Source organism: Oratosquilla oratoria, chromosome 5, assembly GCF_046742065.1.
Source record: "Oratosquilla oratoria isolate Oo_2021 chromosome 5, ASM4674206v1, whole genome shotgun sequence".
Classification (NCBI taxonomy): Eukaryota; Metazoa; Arthropoda; class Malacostraca; order Stomatopoda; family Squillidae; genus Oratosquilla; species Oratosquilla oratoria.
This window is the reverse complement of record NC_134781.1, coordinates 44,319,186-44,333,844: the sequence shown is the minus strand read 5'-3', so window position 1 is coordinate 44,333,844 and position 14,659 is coordinate 44,319,186. Positions and strand designations below refer to the sequence as shown.

At 42.3% G+C, this 14,659-nt stretch overlaps 1 protein-coding gene across 7 annotated transcripts in view; it reads left to right on the top strand.

Moving 5' to 3' along the window:
• Window positions 1-14,659, top strand: part of LOC143025494 (heterogeneous nuclear ribonucleoprotein L-like) — a 239,407-nt gene that overhangs the window by 214,037 nt on the left and 10,711 nt on the right. For all 7 annotated transcript variants that reach the window (XM_076185244.1, XM_076185240.1, XM_076185238.1 and 4 more), the window contains 3 exons: window positions 11,991-12,063; window positions 12,485-12,740; window positions 12,883-13,004. In XM_076185244.1, coding sequence (XP_076041359.1) covers window positions 11,991-12,063; window positions 12,485-12,740; window positions 12,883-13,004 — 451 coding nt within the window. The remainder of the gene's footprint in view (window positions 1-11,990; window positions 12,064-12,484; window positions 12,741-12,882; window positions 13,005-14,659) is intronic.

The following is a 14,659-nucleotide window of genomic DNA, read 5'->3' as shown; positions in this document are numbered from 1 at the left end:
GGTTGGTTGTCGCGCGGCCCAACAACCGTATTTTGTGTGCATGTGTGAGAGGGGGATGCCAGGATGGGATCAAAGGCTCTGCTGCCATGGTCGGGGGAGTTTTGCTATTTTAATTTTAAAATGCTTGATAGCATGAGGAATATTTGAGTGATTAAAACAAGTAAAGTGTTTCGCTAGGACAATCCGTAGACGGCGTCATAGCACAGTGTTACCCATTGTTATCGTCAGGGTACCCCCCCCCTCCCCCCCAACTACCCACATAACATCCCGACCATTTCGGGGGATTGATCTTGTCGCTTTGAGCACGCTGGAGTGATTGTAACAGAGGACTGCAAAGGAATGCAATTTGGTCAAGAAATGTTTAATTTTCCCCCATCCCTCCTTGGCTCTAACCTTTCATCCACGACAGGCTAGCTTGAAAGGGAAACGAGTCGGGTGGGTGGGGATGCGCCCTTTTTAATTTATTATTTATTTTCCACGTCTTCTCTTTTTCTGCACAAGGGGACGGAGAAGGGGGGGTCGCCGATTTAATGAAGCTGCCGCACTGTGGATGTGTTGTCTTGCGACACTGCTTCTGACCCAGAGTAGTGGGTGAGATGCAGGGACCAGTTATCCAGGAGGAGCCAAGAGAAGAGGGAGGGAGGGGGTTGAATGGGAGTGGAGTATATGGGGATGGAAGTTGTTTATTTTTAACCTTTTTAAGGGGGGGGGAAGCCTTTGGTATATATATTTTGTTATTTTGTGTATACATTTTTTTCTTTCTATTATTGGGGGGGGGGTCCATGACAGCTGCAAGCTGCAAGCATAGTCCCGTTACATCCTGTAGTAATTCGTAAGCAGATTTTCTTGGCCTATGTTAGCTGTGTCCAGATACGGAGGGAAGGTACTTTGCTGAACACCCTCACGAGAAAGTTGGTTGATAGCAGAATGCATTAGATACAAAGTATTGTTTGTTGAACGTCCAGCATAAAAAAAAAAGAAGAAAAAAATCGGTGTCGTATTTGGCCCGGTTGATCTAGTCGGGTGAACATGAGCTATGGGTCGCGGTTAAGAAGAGAATGCCTAACCTGGTATGAAGAATGCACGAACTTCGGGGGCCAGGTCGTCAGAAGAGGGCGACGGTGGTGGTTCTTAGGATTCTAAGCTTTGCGGTCTTCAGCTTGAGGTTTCCAGCGCTTTTGCAGTCACTGCGACACTTGTGAGCGTTCTGGCGTGGGCGAATGGGTGTGGCTGCGGATGGGCGTGGTCCGCCCGCCCGCCGTCCCTTCCAGAGACGGCACCTGGGCGGCAACGCGAATCTAGGTGGCAGCAGCAGCAGCAGCAGCAGCTGCTATGTCATCATTGCTGAAGGAAATAGTCTGTACTGCGAGGACGCCCGATGTCGTAGCGTGGACCATTGTCGTGTCTTCGCCCGACGCGTCTGTATTCACGACCAATGCGGAAGGAGGCTTGAAGCTCGAAAGCTCACTCGTGATGGTCTTGAGCCCTCAAAGTGCCAGGTTGGTGGCAGCAGTGGATAATTGGCTCAGGAGGGTGCTAACAGCCTCCGTGGTCCCCAGCAGCGTATATACGCCCTTTAATGCCTTCGACAATTTGATACTCGATATAATGTTCGCTTGTTACTTTTTCATTTGGCTGTGAACGAATCAACTTGTCGGATCCGGTAACCCATTTCCCCCGGGCATTACTATTAAACTAGCCTTGCAACTAACATCCTAATAGGACGCTGGTCAGCAGTGCGCTACTGATAGAATACGAAAAATAAGATATCAATAACCTCTTCTGTCCAGAATAGGTCATTTCATCTTTTTAACTGCTACAAATTTGTAAATTTTCCTCCACGCCGCCTCTGCCCAAATCCTTTGTACCACGCGCGCTCATACGAATGATGTTTACGTACAGTACACATTGGTTATGAATGCCTGCCCATATATAGATTTATGCATGTATGAAAGTGGCAATTGCTGAAAAGTCTATCAGAAGAAACACTGAGGACGGAGCCTTTATTTGTACGACGTTTCGCTTGATATATTTTTAAGTACATGAAAAATCTGTAACAAGAGGAACGTCCTCGCATGGTGTTTTCGATAAATTTATGAACGTTTCGATATGCATAAGCAAATGCGAGATAGATCAGACATATTCTCTGTATATACACATGCAGTACGTGTGCGTAATTACTACGCATGCTATCTCGTGTTTTCACTTGCAAATGCAAACTAGTATAGTAATCTCGCAAGCATTCCCTTCGTTCTACAACACAAAATTCCACCGTTTTACTGGATAATACTTCTAGTTCACAGCACAGTAATTAATTAAATGGAAATGTTCACAAATGTATACACTAAGGTAACGTGTCCAAATTGCTAATACACAAGCACAAAAGTATTTGGGTTCATTCAGACAACGAACGGACTTACCCGGGGAGTGCAGTGCCTATAGACAGTCCAGCGAGAACGTACGTAGAAACGCATCCGTCAAGTGCGAACATTACATAAGAACATAAGAATAAAGGAGACTGCAAGAAACCATAATTCCTACACTAGGCAGCTCCTTTTTTTTTTCTCTCCCTCGTACCACAATAAATGCCTGCATTATATTACATTTGTAATTATATATGTATATATACATGTGTGTACAAGTATATTACTTGTACGTGTATGGACACGTACATTATGCCTCACTCCAAACCAGGTGATGTATAGTTACACAGCCATCGCGACGTTACACCGTTCAGGACTTCTACAGCGGCGAATCTTACGACCGCTGCTTGTGCTCGGTAGCGGCGATGTCAGTGACGATGCCCACGGCTGCCCGTGTCCTTAAGCGAACGAGCTTGCCTTCGCAGAGGACTTCCTGTATACCTTAATTCCGGTCACGTGACTTTAAATTATGTACATGGGGTCCCGTCATCCGGCTTGCAATATCGCCGTGGTTAAGGAGAGCGAGACTTTATTGGAGTTGACCCTGCATCATCATCATCATGGGGATGCATGACGTCATCGAGGTATATGATGTCAACTTAAGGGCGTAAGATTTAAGAAAAATTAGATTTTTTTTTTATTGCATAAATACATAGTAGGGATCTTGCTCTAGATGCTGGTAAAGTGTTTTTATCGTACCGCCATTTTTAAAGGGTTTAAAGGGCCTACCCTCCATCCCCCCGGCAGCCACATGCTGCGCACGACCATTGTTTACATACGTTTTGACCATATTTTACCCTATTTTTTTGCGTTTGATACACATAAAGTTTTCTCTTACGTCCGGCATGCACGTGAGTATGTGGTGTGAGGAAGTTCAGCCTGCACGACTGGCAGTGGCCTGAGCCTTCCAAAGTAAAGGACATGTACACGTTAGCTTGCCGCATTCACTAATTTGCCGTGTGAAATTCGCATCTATTTTTCAGTGAAGAGATATTTGAAGATATTAGCCATGCCTAAGCTATCCAAACAAAAGGCACACTTGTAGAAGATAAGAATGTCTACATTAGCAACTCAAGGGGAGAAAGAAAGAACCCCAGCATCAACTTTATCACCACCTCCGCCACCACCACTAGTACTCCCTCCAGCAGCTCTCTCCCTTCCATCTACATCCACATCCTCAGCAACTGATCCTCTGTCCTCTACACCTATATCAGACAAGTTGTCTCTACGCAAACAAGTGTTTGCTAACAAGTGGCTACAAGGATGCCTCCTTGTTGCAACACCTTGGGTTTAGAGTCTCAAACCTCACAGTGATGTCCCTGATGCAGCAAGAGCCTGTTCCAACACCAGAAAGGAAACCCAAGAAAAGAGAGAGAGCTGAATCCCAGCAATCAGACTACCTTGCTGGGTCATTCTAGACCAAGAACTCGAACTTTGCGACAAAGAGTGAGGTGGCGGCTTATGAGACCCTCACTTTGGGTGAATAATATCCTACACTGTAGGAGGGTACAAAGTGCCTGAGTTACTTGAAAGATGCAAAATCATCATGAAAATACAATGGAACCTGTTTTCAATGGGTCTTAGGAGGTCCAATGTAAAATTTAGTCAAACTAAGGAAAAAACAACTTTAACACTCATTTCTGAAAAATGTAAGTTTTTGATGCTCCCTCAATTTTCAACCGATTTTTGCATATGAGGTCTCTATTAATAGCTAGATAAATGACAAAAAATTAAAGTTTTTTTGCACATGTTAAATAATTTTTTTTTTTAATAACGTGTCAAAATCAAAATTTAGCTTTTTTCTGTAATTATTTTATTTGTTTTCCTTGGCGTTAAACAAAGATATAAAAAAAAGCTTTCTATTTTGTTTTTTTTATATATGTAGAAGATTCTTTTGCTGTAAAATGAAAGCCATCGAATAAAAATTGTAAGAGGAGATAGGATTTGAAAGAAGCCCAAAAATATGGTATTTTTTTTACATTTTTTATTAAAAAATAAAAAACTACTCGTCAGATCTGAATAAAACTCATGCTGTGAAGGTTTCCTCAGACCTAGATATCACAGAAAAAATCAACAAGATCCTTCAGAAAAAAAGATTTTGGGCGGGGTCCCCTTGAGCAGAGGGACTGTATTGCTGGATAATTTACCATGAAGATATTGAAGAGATGTCTAATGTGGAACACTTGTATTGATAGATATAAAACAGTGGTGAATATAATATCCATGTGTGGTCTCTCACACACACACACACACACACACACACACACACACACACACACACACACAGACTATCAGTACGGCGGTACCGGGGATACTGGATTCGAATCCTGCCCAGGGCTGAAATTATTTCGGTATCGCTGCGCTTTGAGTCGTTACTCCAATTCTCGTGGGCGGGGAGTTGGGGGTGTGTGTGCGTGTAAGGTGATAGCATTACCCATAGATCGGTCATACGAGCTCTGAGCTCTCTCCTGGGAGGGAAATGGCTGTCGATCACGAGTCCAACACGTGATCCAAAGACCAAGGTGAATCACACACACACACTTGATGCGGAGAGATACAAAGACGGGTCACTACGAGCATAGCTCCCCTCCCGTATATTACAACTAGGTAAATACACACGCACTTCAATTGCAAAAAAAATTTGTTGGGAGAACATGACAGTGAGAGGAGAAGACTTGTGGGGTAATGTACTACTGGACATGACCATGGAATATACAATGACTCAATGGGTCAGTGAAAACACCAGATACAGAAATAACAAGGATCTGTCAAAACTAGATTTGATATTTAAAACGGAACCTGAAGTTGTGGATAAAATCTAGTGCAAGACACCAATTGGAAAGAGTGACCATATATTGACTGAACTAAAGGAAGAAATATACATAGTGAAATGAAAAGCATAAGAAAGGGAGACTGTTGTACAACAAAACTAACTTTGCAAAACTGAAGAAATTCTTTCAGAATGCAAACTGGGGAAAATTTTAGATGGAAGAGACATAAGTCCAAGAGAAATGGGATATCTTGATGGATAATTACAATGAAGGGGTGAATAGGCATGTACCAAGACAGAAGCTAGAGTGTACATTAAATGTTGGTTCAACAAAAGATGCAGTGAGGCAAGAGATAGAAGGGACAGAGCTTGGAAAGAATGGAGAAAAGAATTAAAAAAAAAAAGGGGGGGGGAGGAAAATAGCAAGTTTATATAACAATAGAAATGAGTATGTTAAATGAGAAGAGAGGAAAAAAGGAACCATGAAAAGGATATAGATAAATGCAAGGAGCAACCCAAGCTATTCTGTCGATACATGAATGGTAAACTTAAAAACAAATGGGAAATGGTGAAACTACAAGGGAATATTGAATATACAGAAGAATTAGAAATGGCCGAGGTAAATGAAAGGCGATCTCCCCCCATGAGTGAGATAACAATAACACAAAGAAATATTGGAATCTCACCTTAGATTAAGGTATAACGAAATGGCAAAGCTGGTTAAAAGGAATACATGTACAGCGAAACGTAATTGTGAAATTAAGGTTGCCGGTCAAGTAAAATCCAACCCAAAGGGTTTCTTTCACCTCTATAGAACAAAAAATAAAGAATAGGACCAATTAAAAACGATGAAAATGTCATGATAGAATCAGAAGGAAAAAATGGGAGAGGAGTTTAACAAATACTTCCTATCAATGTTTACTAATGAGAGGTTAGATAAAGTACCTGACAGCGATCAGATTTTCAGAGGGGATGAAGAAAGTAGTCTAATATCAGCATTAGTAAAGAAGTTAGTCAAGCAGATTGAAAGACTAAACTACAAAATCTCAGGGTCCAGATGAAATTTTTCCAAGAATGCTTAAGGAGTGTAAATTTGAAATCGGCGACCAGTTAACTGAAATATTCAATAAATCAGTAGACACTGGTTTTGTGCCAACTGCTTGGAGGCAGGCAAACATTGTTCCTGTTTTTAAGAAGGGAGATAGATCGTCTATATGCAGTTACAGGCCAATCAGTTTGACATCTGTTGTAGGAAAAATGCTTGAATCAATAATAGTAAATGACTGAGAACACATCGAAGGACATCATTTAATTCGTGATTCACAGCATGGTTTCTCCAGGGGAAAGTCATGTGACTAATCCTCTATCCTTTTACACTAAAGTATATAAGGCGTCGGATAACAATGATGATTATGATATTACTTACCTTGACTTTAGCAAAGTGTTCGACAAGGTGCCACACCAGAGACTACTAAATAAAATCAAAGCCCATGGCATAGGAAGAAAAGTATTAGAATGGATTAGAGCTTGGATTAGTAACAGAAAACAGCGGGTCACCATAAATGAAATGAAATATAGGTGGGGTAATGTTACTAGTGGGGTCCCCCAGAGCTCGGTTTTGGGTCCCTTGTTGTTTATGTACAAAAATGACTTAGACGATGGGATAAATAGCGATGTAAGTTTGCGGACGACACTAAAATGGGATGCCTAATTAGGTCAGGAGATGACACAAGAGATTCTGCAGGATGAACTTAATAAATTAACATGGTCAGTGAAATGGCAAATGAACTTCAATGTCTCTAAGTGTAGCTTGTTAAACATAGGGCTACACAACCCCGAAAATAGATACAGCTTGGATAACACGTTTTTAGAAAAATCTGAGAGTGAGAGAGACATGGTAGTTCTAGTGAATCTGGACCTTTAAAACCAGGAAGCAGTGCATTAGTGCCAGAAATAAAGGACGGTAACGAATAGAAGTGCAGAGGTAATTATTAAACTATCTAGCGACAGTTAGACCCATCCTTGACTATGCAGTACAGTTTTGGTCTCCGTCCTACAGAATAGACATCAATTCACTAGAATCAGTACAGAGAAGAATGACCAAACTTACTCTCTAATAAAACAATAGGGCAGGACTCGCAGTAATGGGTATAAACTGGACAACTTTAGATTTAAGAAGGAAATAGGCAAGAATTGTTGTACTAACAGGGTGGTCGATGAATGGAATATACTTAGTAACCATGTAGTAAGCGCTGAAACTATCGGTTGCTTTAGGAAACGATTAGACAACTTTATGGATGGGGATGACAGGTGGTGATGGATACGGAGCTGCCTAGTGTAGGCCTTATGGTCTTTTGCAGTCTCCTTTATTCTTATGTTTTCTCTTACCCCATTTCACATCTGTTCTCATTTTTGCCCTATTTTATGCTTTACTTCTATTTTCTTTGTACATCTCGTATGATTCCCTTTTCCTATTTTGTAACCAATATGTGAAAGTTTGCTTATTCCTTTCTACAACCTTTTTTGCTTCCTCATCCCACCACTTGCTACCTATTTCCTCCCATCATCCTTGTTCCATACACAGTCTTTGCACAAGTGACTCCCTCCTTGAACCATCCTCATTCCTCCACTCCTAGTTCTACTTTCTATCTCCCTCCCACTCCTCTCTCAGCTTTTTGTACTCCTTTTTACTAATTTAAATAGTTCACTCTAAGCACCTCCCTACCTTTTGTCCTTTTTGTCTTTCTCCATCTATCCACTCTCAACTTGCCTTCCAGAAAATTATCTGATCCCCCACTCACTCCCATTAGAACATGTACATCCTTAACTCTTCCTACTATAATCCTGGTTACCACTATGTAGTCCATTAATGCTTTACAATCCTTCCATCCATCACCCTGTCCCATGTGTACTTATGCTAGACTTTCTTTCAAAACACTATTTTTCCAGTCATCATTTCTTTGTAGACACATCTCCACCATCAACTTTACAATTTTTTCCTGGAACTCCATATTTACCAACAACTCCGTCTATTGGTTCATTTACTACCCTAGTATTAAGGTCTCCCAGTACCACTACATTGACAATCTTCCCTAATCCCTCTATGGACTCATTCAACTCCATCCAAAAAGCCTCCCTTTCCTCTACACACTTTTCACTACCTGGCCCATATCTCCCCTCCCAGTTTCACATTCATCTACATAAACCTTGAAGAAACCTTCCACTCCTACACACCTACTCTTCACTTATCAACCACTCTTCACTCCTGAGAACCTCCCAACTACTCTCCCAAACTCACACTTGCCCCTTCCACTGAACTTTGTGTCACTCAGTGCCAACACATCCATCTTTCATCTCACAAACTGCCTATCTCTTCCCTTTTACTCTCATCTGTACCACATCCACACACATTAAAAGACCCAAATCTTAGGGTACTGGTTGGAAAACACCTAGACTATCTTGTGCCTTTATTTTTTTATGAATGTCCCCTTTGGGGCTACAGGGAGAAGGATGCTTAAGCCTATCCTTGTCCTGTTTTGTCGCCTCCTATGACTCGAGTGGGAAACTTGGTGGCAGTATTCTTTCCCCCACCACAGGGTTAGGCAAAAAAGGGAAATGAATATTCAGAGAAATGCCACAGGACAGTGATAAGGGGGGGGGGGGCAGTAGTACAGTTGCAGTATAATAAAGTATCATTTCTATATGAACAGATTTCCTCTATCACAGAAAAAATGTGTGGCTCTGTTCTGTAGGGGCACCCCATATAGGCCCGCAAGTATCAACTGGATGCTATTTAGCCACAATAACATTCAGCCAATACTCCAGACAGGGTGTTAATAAAAATGGGATACCAGGACAACATAAAATTTGGGAATGATGTAAAGAAAGTGGGATTTGAAAGACCTGGTACTAATAATTACAAAGAACATCAGCTGATAAAACTGTAAGATTGTCAAACCTACAACTTGCTGTTAACAAAAATGGTAGTTACATAGATGAAGAAATACATATCAAGGCTTTTTAAAAACCCCTTACAAGGGAGGTAGCCAAAAAGAAAAAGGCATAAAATCATTCCAACCCATTCCATCCCTAAATACACTCCACTCCCCTCCATCCTCCCTCTTATCTTAGGACCTCCTGGATGACTGGTCATCCCTGCACCTTGTCCACTGCCCTGGGTCAGAGGCAGTGTCGCAAGGCACAGCACATCCACAGCAAGGCTGCTTCATTAAATCGGCAACCACCCCCCTCTCAACCCCCCCTGTATAAAAGGAGAAGACAGGGAGAAATCCCTTTGGGCCGCGTCAATTTTTGCTCACACATACTACCTCGCCCCCCATCCCCCCACCCATTCCACCTCGTGCATCACATCATCATCCATATACAACCATTCTCCATCCATGTCTTTCAAACACCTCACAAACATAAAAAACAAATGCACACCTAGACTTAACGCACTTAAGTCAATCACTGGAACAACATTTGGACAAAACAAAGAAACTAATATAACAATATACAAACAATGCATACGCTCAGTGATGAATTATGCGAGTCCTGCATGGGCTCCTAATCTCAGTGAGACACACCACAACACCCTTCAAATCATACAAAACAAAGCCCTAAAAACAATTACAGGCTGCACAAATACATCACCTACAGACCATTTACACCATGAAACAAAAGTCCTCAAAGTCAAGGACCACCTCGACATGAGAGGCACACAAACACTTGCTGCAGCCACCACAAACACATCACACCCGCTACACTACATAGCAGAACACCCACACACACCAAGAAACATTAAAACTACACCCAAAGACCTTTATTACGCACAGATACTCTCTTCTCTTCCTCCACAACCACCAAATACCAGCCTCCGGAAACATATTCATAATCATATCACTCACCGCTCCATTAACCCCTTCCATACGGTGCCGCACACGTAGGCGTCATGAGGAGCAAGTGGATTCACGACGCTGCCATATCGGCGTCTTGATTATATTTATTGTAGTCGCCCCTGTGTTTTTACATTCTCCCAAATGCGCCCTAAATCCCATTCTCTGTGGTTTTCAAAATTCGCGGGTGAAAGAGAGAACGATCGATATAAGCGGCGACTATATTTTATGACGCGAATATTATTTCGTTACGTCGTACGGCTGGCATTGGCTGCTGCCCGCGAGATTTAAGTCCCGTATTGAAGTGGTTAACACACTGAAAGACAACACACTGCTGCATGCCAGACCCCCTGATATCCACCCTTCTGAATCCTCTCTCCCACGAAAGGACAGAGTCCACTTGGCCAGACTGCGATGCGGTCACCACCCAGCACTTCTAAGCTACCAGAAGAGGCTGGACGACCGTGTTGTGAACAGCTGCCCAGGATGTAACACTTCACCCCATACCATACAACACATAATGGAAGACTGCATTATACACAATCATGCACGCAAACAACACAACATACAATCTATAAAGGATTTGTGGGAAAACCCAGTTTCGGCTGTGGCCTTCCTTGGGGAGACGGGACTGCTCGGACAGACAGTCTAGGGAACGACAACGACAACAACAACCATTCTCCATTCACCCCAGTCTTCTGTCCTCTCCTGTCCTTCCTCAACAGACATCCCCCCTCTTCCCCAAAGCCCCCTTCACCCCATCCATCCATCTCATCCTAGGATGTCCCCTCATGTTCACACCCTCCACATCTGCCTTCCATACCTCTTTTACTAGTATTTCTTTCCATGTGTCCAAACCATCCTAATACTCTTTGATCAACCCTATCTCCCAACTCCCTTTCCACCCCTGTTCTCCTCCTCACCTCCTCATTTCTCACTCTATCTAGCCTAGTAACCCCCATCATACTTCTCAGACACCTGATCTCAAACACATTCAAACTCCTTCTCTCTTCCTCTCTTATGTTCCATGTTTCTACCCCATACAGTGCTGTGGGCACAATCACTCCTTCAGTCTCTTAGCATCCATTCCCAAATGTCCATTCCTCATTACACTTTTTAATCCACCAAGGCATTTACTCGCTTCTCTCAATCTACATTCTACCTCCACCTCCTCTCGACCTTTTCCTGCCACATTTGCACCCAAGTATCTAAAACTATCCACTTTCTCCAGTCGCTCTCCCTTAATGCTCACTTCTAGTCTACCCCTTGTACATCTCTATCACCTTTGAAGAAATGGTGAAGAAAATACTGGTCACACTGACAAGACCAAGACTGGAGTACACAGCAATACTATGGTCACCCAGTACCAAAAAGAATACAAGGAAAATTGAAAGAATCCAAAGAACAATTATGAAGATGGTCCCCACACTTTCAGAAATGTCATACAAAGGGAGCCTTTCAAAACTAGAATTATTACCCTGGAACAAGTGAAACATTGCATGTACAAAGCTGTGACTGCTTTGATGAACTGAATGTGTATCTTGCCCACAGCAATGAGTAATTGTTTGAACATGGGCTGTGTGAAAGGTATGTGCCTTTCACTGCCACACCAGGCCACCTTGACTTCAAAGACGAGTAATGTGACTCGGCCTTTACATCATACGAGTAGAATCCATTTTTGAATGACTTCAGGGCCATCTTGGAGCTATGGATATCTTGCAGTAGACTTGGGCAATGGAATGATTAATGTTAGTCAAAATTGTTGTGCTAGTTAAGTGGGAGTGGGATCACTTGTTTTGAAGTGGGACATCCCTGATTTCCTTGTTAGTGGCAATGGAATTTTTTTATGGAGGGGATTCACCACCACACCTTCTCATTACCCTTGATACATTGTATTTGCAGGTGGTGGAATGAATGGACAGCTGGGAGGTCCCCGTAATGCCAGTGCACTCTTCAATGCTCCAGTCCAGGACAGGTAAGTCAGAACATTCTTGAATTGTGTAATGTATGCACTTGGAGAGAATGGAATGGAGTGAAAGTGAATGAAGGAAGCAAGTAATTCATTGTTCATTAAGTTGTAAGAAATTGTTTACAAAGAACACTAAGGTTGTTAGTGCCTATGGCACAGAAGTAGACTGGGATTTACAGTTATCGGTAGAAAGGTGGGGACAAGGCAGGAAGATGAGCATATCAATCAAGGTTTACCTAGTCACTCATGTACAGTATTGATTGTATCCACCCAATGGAAGGAACATTTCGGGTATTTCTTTCAATGTGTGGTGTCAGGGCAGTTTGGTTCTGTGACCAGTGAAAGGATGGGTTGAACAATGTGAAAGTCATAAGCTTGCATGAAATTTAAGTTTGGGCCATAATTGTCATATCAATTTTTTCCACAGGTTTGGCATGAACAATGGAGTAAGCAATGGTGGACTTCGTGGTGCTGGTCTTGGTGGTGCTGGTCCAGGAGCTGGTGGTCCATTCTTGGGTGGATCAGGAGGACCTGGTAACCCTCTACAAGCAATGGGACAGGGAGGACCTCATGGTGGACTACCCCATCAGGGTGCTGTGTTGATGGTCTATGGACTTAATAAAGACAAGATGAATGCTGACAGGATTTTCAACCTCCTGTGTCTGTATGGTAACGTGGTCAGGGTAAGTACAACTCCTGTCTTCTGTGTATTACCTGGGTGACATATTTGTCTATACTGAGGTAAACAAATAGTGGATAAGTTTCATGTAGTTGAAAGTATTTTATTCTTGCTAGTGTTGGACACTAATGATGAACATGTTCCAGATCAAGTTTTTGAAGACAAAGGAGGGTTGTGCTATGGTTCAGATGGGTGATGCTCTTGCTGTAGAACGTGCTGTAGCAAATCTTAACAATACCACATTCTTTGGCAACAAAATGCAACTTGGGTAAGTATAGGATGTAGTATGGGGAGCAGGATTGAAGGAAGAATAGGCATGTCCAGGGTCACAAATTTTGTAAGCCTATTTTTGCTATGGATCTTTCAGTGTACTGGCTCAAATACTTTTGAAATTAAGGAAGTTACGGATGAACATGTTCTAAAGGTAGGTAGTGAGGGGGAATATCAGAATTTTTTGGAAGTTGATTTTAGTAGAAGATTGATGGAGAGGAGGAAAATGACAGAAGGTAGGGAGGTAGAAAAAGGAAAAGGACAGAAGGTGGAGGTGCTTAAATGAGAAAAGGACTAGTACAAGAAGCAGTTGAGAGAAGTGGAAGTGAAGAGTAATAGAACCAGGAGTGGAGGGGGAATGGGAATGGTCCAAGGAGTCACAAGGTGTGCAAAGATGGTATGTGGGACAAAGAAGATAGGAGTGAATAGAAGGAAAGATAGTGGTGGGATGATGAAGCAAAGAAGATTCTAGAAGAGAAGCAAGCATTCACAGATTGGATACAAAATAGGATGAGGGAGTCGTATGAGAGGTACAAAGAAAAGAGAAGTAAAGCATAAGATAAAGGAACAAAGGAGAACAGATATGAAATTGGGTATGACAAAGTAATAAAAAGATGTTTTGGAAGAGGCGATTCAAGTAGAGAAAAGGTAAAAGGTGCAGATGAAGAGATAATGGAAGAGATGACAGAAGATGGGCAGAGTATTTTTAGGGAGTTGCTAAATGTGGATGAGGATGGGGAAGGAAAGGTAATTGCTGTGGGAAGCACTAAGAAAATGACAGTGAGTGAGGAAAATTGAGGAGAAATAAGGAAATATGTGGTGAAGGCACCTGGGTTGGTTTAATCTTTGTTTAAAAGAGGGTAGAGTGCCAGATGACTGGAGAAGTGCCTGTATAGTTCCACTTTAAAAGGGAAAAGGAAATAGGTGTGAGTAGTAGTTTCAGAGGGATCAGTTCAAGTGTAGTTTGGAAGGCTTATGGAAGGGTCTTGATTGAGAGGATTAGGAGAGGAACAGAGGGAGTAATTGGTGAGGAACAGTGTGGGTTTAGGACAGGTAGGGTTTACATGGATTGGATTTTTGTGGTAAGACGTATGTGAGAAAGTGCGAAAGTTAAGGATGTTTTTTGGGCCAGTATTTCTCATACTTAATCTCCCAAGACGTTTACTTTATTCTGTCTACATTCCACCTCCACTCCTCCCTTTCTCACCACATTTGCACCCAAGTGTCTAAAACTATCAACTTTCTCCAGTCCCTTGTACTTTATTCCAATCTGCTGCCACTTTCTCCCCTTGTACGTCTCGTCACCTTACTTTTACCCACATTTATCTTCAACTTCCTTTTTTCCCACACCTTCCTACACTGTCACAAACTTCCTGAGTCTGTCCTCTGATCTAGCCACAAGCAGTGTCATCAGCAAACAACTAGCATATCTCCCATTTACCTTTACTTTCTTAAACCATCTCCAATCCCCAACCCATTACCCTTACATTTACCTTTCATACCACCCCCATCCATGTATAGATTAAACAGCCAAGGCGACATAACACATCCATGGCGAACTCCTACATTTACGTCAAACGACTCAATGGCTCCATTTCTGATCCTAACACAAGCTCTACTACTCGACTGCTCATAATAGCTTTCCCATATCCC